Genomic DNA, 5121 nt, shown 5'->3' on the forward strand with positions numbered 1-5121 from the left:
AACAGATAAAGGCCACGTCTTTTCTTTTGCTTTCTCCTCTCCAAGCGAAGCCACTGCTTCTACTGCGTCGACTTGGAATTTTGCCGAATCTTTTTTTCCTATGCATTTGGCAAGACCAAGAAAACAAAAAGAAAAGAGATTATTAATCATGGCGACACGAATGGAAATGGTTAATAATCGCATTGAAATCTAAATCCGATCCTACTAAAGAATTAATTAAAAAATAGGAGTACTAATAATGGGCATAGATAGAGGGAGACCTCACTCTCAGCATAAAAAAATTCCATCTTTGCAGGCAGACGCAGGTGCACTTGCTTCAGTCACCACCTCCTCTTCTCCTTTGCCGACTCCTGAGCCATCAGTGTGGCCTAACTCGTGTGACTTTCAAAGTAAGAGTATCTACGACTTCGATTCTTTTATTGCCTTTCTGATTAATGAATAGTGGTAAACGAAGCAATAGGATTTGACTCCTGGAGAAGGAGAAGCTAAGATAGCACTGAGCTCTTTCTAGATACACATCCTTCTCCGCGGCCATTTCTTGGAGCAAATCTCATTTTGCACAGCCCCAAAGATTTCTTCATCTTTGAAGGCAAAAAAAAAGATGGTCCTTTTTCGAGGGAAATAGGGGGGAAGATGGCTATGAAGAGAGTGGTGTTTCTGTTGCTGCTTGTGGCGGCATCTGCATTGGTGAAGTCGTCAAGAGGAGGAGGAGGAGGGGAGGAGAAGTTGGGGAAGTTCTATGGATGGCGGCGCCATCTTTCTTCTGGACCAGCTGCCTCTTCGTTGGTTCTCAGTGGGGATCTCGTAAGGCGTCCATAAACCTTCTCCTTTGCATGCTAGATAGAAGTAATCGATTCAATAGCTCTAGTTTACTTTGCTTGATTTGGACTTGTTATCTGCCAAGAACTTCGAATATGACTTCCATTTTGTCTTCTTGAAAGTGAGGCATTCAGGCCTTTTTTGTTATTTACCGTTGTTATGTTTAGTATATTTCGTTATAACAGAAATATGACTGATTGTTTCTTGATCTTTATTGTGCTCACTTTAGTCAATCAGGATGAGCAGTAAATTTTACTTAGTTCATATATATTATATGAGAACAATTTAACAGATAGCTTGATGCATTAACAAATAATCCTTACTGTGATGCAGGTAGACAAAATATGGTCAGTTTGCTTACAAGACATAGTTAGCCCAGAGGATACATTTGGCTTTGGGGAATCATTTGCCTGGGATGAGTTATCGAGTCATTCCACGGAAGATGAACTGAAGGCAACACTGTTCATGGAACTTATGGCTCTTCTTCCACCTGAGAAATCTTCTTTTACTTATGATTGTATCCGTGCAAACTGCTTCAGCCTGGGTGTTCCACAAATATTCAGTGTTGCACTGAGCAACTATCTTGAGAGCCAGAAATCATTGGTCGGTTCAAACTTCTATCCGAGACGGCGTTTGGTAGATAAACTGATCGGAGATGCTCCTTCCATGGCTCCAGCTTTCGCACCATCCATGTCCTCTGGCGGTGAAGTTCACTCTCCCCTCTCTGTGGCGGAGGCACCACTTACACCTTCCAACTCTCTGAACATGGAACCTCCCAGCCCATATTATCCCAGTAAATCTGCACACAAGCATCAGGGAGTGGCACCTCCAGTTTCACCTTCAGAGGAGTATCATGACTACATGAAAGTAGTCTTGATCGCTGTTCTTCCAACAGCCGCACTCTCATTCCTAGCTGCATTTCTATGTTTCTACTGCTGTGGATGCAACAAAAGCAAGGTCTCGGTTGGCGAGCAACGAGATGACCATCCTCTTCTTCACTTGCAGTTCTCTAACTTGCCTGGTGAGGATACATCCCTTCTATCAACATGGTAGATTATTATTGGTATGGTAGTATATCATCTATCATTTGAATGGCAGGTTCGTCACCTGATGTGCATGTTCCTGCCAGCCCGCTTCATAAGGATGATCATGGGGTTAGGCCATCCAATGCTGGTGTAAGCATGAGCAAGTGCTTTCCATGTTGTTTTAAAACCTCAAGTGATGCCACAACACCTACACTAGTAACTGGAGGAACACAGGAGAACAATGCCACAAGTGATGCCCCTAAACTGATGCCTCCGCCACCCCCACCTCCTCCACCTCCACCTCCACCTCCCCCTCCACCTCCTCCGCGTCCACCTCCTCCGCCTCCACCTATCAAGAAGGGTGCTCCACCACCTGCACCTCCTAAAGCCACCATGGCAAGATTTCCTAAGCTGTCACCTACAGAGTCAAGTCGTTCTGAAGAGTCATCTGCAAGCGAGCTGGCCAGTGAATCGTCTGAAACTGAGGTGAATGCTCCAAGAGCCAAGCTCCGGCCTTTCTATTGGGATAAAGTTCTTGCTAATCCTGATCAGTCAATGGCCTGGCATGACATCAAATTTGGTTCTTTTCAGTAAGTTTTTAAATTTAGCAATGGCATGTATTCTAAGTTCATTTAGGCTTGCAACTGACGACTGCATTCTGCAGTGTGAACGAGGAGATGATAGAAGAATTGTTTGGTTATGGTGCTGGCAACCAAAACAATGTCAAGGACAAGGAAATTTCCATTGCAGATCCTTCACCTCAGCATGTTTCTCTTCTTGATGTTAAGAAATCATGCAATCTGGCAGTTGTTTTTAAGGCAATGAATGTGAGGGCAGAGGAAATTCATGATGCTCTGGTTGAAGGTAGTTGAACTATTGCATATATTTACATGCAGCCTACTTACCCATTTGCCAAAAAAAAAAAAAGCTCCTAAAGTTTCCATTATCGCTGTAAATACAATATGTTTGCACCGCCAAAGATAACATTGCACTTATAAATGAGCCTTTTGAAAAAATGGAATGCTCGTTGCATTCTATTTAACTGATACAAGAATTCGACTGCAACTATAGCAAGTTTACTTATTAAACTATATACTGTGCATTTCTAAGCACATGTATTTGTGGCCATCCTCTTTTAGTTTCTTGTCTGTCTTTGTGATTGTGGCCCATCTCATTTCATATCAGGCAATCACAGTGAAAACATGTTTCATATTGTGTATGCATTGGTCATTTACTATATCATATGTTCTCTTGTTCACTAGATGTAGCTGTTGAGGTCTAAGTAGTACACACAAAGTTGATGCTGTGCTGGTTCACTTCAATATACTTCTGACATTGTCTTCTGTCACATTATGTTATGAAGGGAATGAACTTCCTAGATTACTTCTTGAGACAATCTTGAGGATGAAACCGACTGATGAGGAGGAACAGAAACTCAGGCTTTATAATGGGGACTGCTCGCAGCTAGGCCTAGCAGAACAAGTGATGAAGGCACTAATTGATATTCCTTTTGCTTTCGAGAGGATTAGAGCTTTGCTTTTCATGTCCTCTTTGCAGGAAGATGCTTCAAGTCTAAGGGAATCATTCCTCCAATTGGAGGTAATCCATCTGAAAGTAGTTGACTTCTGTATTAAATCTGCGAAGTATTCCAACCTTTTTTCTCCAAGTGTTCAGTTTTTTATCTGTTTGTGCCAGGCTGCTTGCGGTGAACTCAAGCACCGCCTTTTTCTGAAACTACTAGAAGCCATTCTCAAAACTGGAAATCGTTTGAATGATGGGACGTTCCGTGGTGGTGCTAACGCGTTCAAACTTGACACTCTTCTTAAGTTATCAGATGTCAAGGGAGCTGATGGGAAGACCACATTGCTGCACTTTGTTGTTCAAGAGATCATTCGATCTGAAGGTGTTCGCGAAGCAAGACTCGCCATGGAAAATGGAAGAAGTCCACCATTTCCTAGTACTTCGGATGACAATTCCAATGAATCTCTACAGGAGGATGGCAATTACTACTCCAACCTTGGCCTTAAGATTGTATCAGGGCTTAGTAATGAGCTGGACAATGTCAAGAGAGTAGCAGCACTGGATGCTGATGCTTTGTCTACAAGTGTGGCAAATCTGCGACACGAATTATTGAGAGCCAAAGAATTCCTGAACTCCGACATGGCATCGCTAGAAGAGAACAGTGGATTCCACCGCTCGTTAGAAAGTTTCATAGAACATGCAGAGACTGAGACCAATTTTCTCCTGAAAGAAGACAAGAGATTGAGGATGTTAGTGAAGAGAACGATTCGATATTTCCATGGAAATGATGAGAAAGATGACGGTTTTCGCCTGTTCGTCATTGTAAGAGATTTTCTGGTGATGCTAGATAAGGCATGCAAGGAGGTTGGTGCTTCACAAAAGAAGGCAACAAATAAATCTCAAGCCAATGGCAACTCTAATAACCCATCATCCCAGTCAAATCCTCAGGAGCAACAGTTTCCTGCTGTTTTGGATCATCATTTTGATAGCTCAGACTCTAATGATTGAAGATAGATACAATCTTAGATACTAAGATACATACATTATGTTAGATATTTTATATTTTTTCGCCCGAGACCATGTAAAAAGTCCCATTTGCAGAGGCATTGTTCATACATAATCACATTCACATAGATAGATTTGAAACTTCATACATGCTATTATGCTATAACATTCAGTATCAAATCTGAAGTTCTGAACTCAGCCTATCGTTAGATTCTATTTTCTTTGGTAAGAGTATTCATATCCCGACCCCTCCCCACATGTGTCATTTCCCAGATATTTTTATTTTATTTTTAAAGTCAAACCTTTTCTTTTCATTTTTTGAAAGCCAAAACATTTTCAACCGTGTGATGGAAACCAAAACCTTCAGCACCCTAAAGACGAAAAAATAATTAGTAGGATATGGTATATTTCAGAAAACTGGATCTATTTTATCAATCTATCACTTTGCTACAATGTTATCCACGTATTTTAAAGAATTGCAATATTAGTGTATGGTTTTATCAAAAAGAAAGATACAACTTAATTTGTGTGACAAGTTTAAGTCCACATACACTGTCCATTATAAATTGGGTATATGTCATACTAGAAATGTGGTCCCGTGACCATGGTAGGTTTTTACTCTTTTAGTAGCTTTATATAGTCCAGTTCTTATAATCATGTGTATAGTGTTGGGCAAAACTATATCCCATCAGGTAGATGAGTTTGGGTCCATTCTATGAGCACCCGTCCCGTCTACCATGGGTAAAAAACA

The 5121-nt window shown here is 41.2% G+C and overlaps 1 protein-coding gene across 1 annotated transcript; it reads left to right on the forward strand.

The window, feature by feature from the left end:
- Window positions 1-303: 303 nt before the first annotated feature.
- On the forward strand, window positions 304-4495 carry LOC4328384 (formin-like protein 10). The gene is made up of 6 exons (NM_001406446.1): window positions 304-804; window positions 1153-1840; window positions 1918-2434; window positions 2509-2708; window positions 3208-3443; window positions 3540-4495. Exons 1-6 carry the CDS (start codon window positions 634-636, stop codon window positions 4371-4373), a joined length of 2646 nt encoding a protein of 881 aa, NP_001393375.1. The 5' UTR covers window positions 304-633; the 3' UTR covers window positions 4374-4495.
- Window positions 4496-5121: the final 626 nt, after the last annotated feature.

The sequence above is a fragment of the Oryza sativa genome, chromosome 2, assembly GCF_034140825.1.
Source record: "Oryza sativa Japonica Group chromosome 2, ASM3414082v1".
Classification (NCBI taxonomy): Eukaryota; Viridiplantae; Streptophyta; class Magnoliopsida; order Poales; family Poaceae; genus Oryza; species Oryza sativa.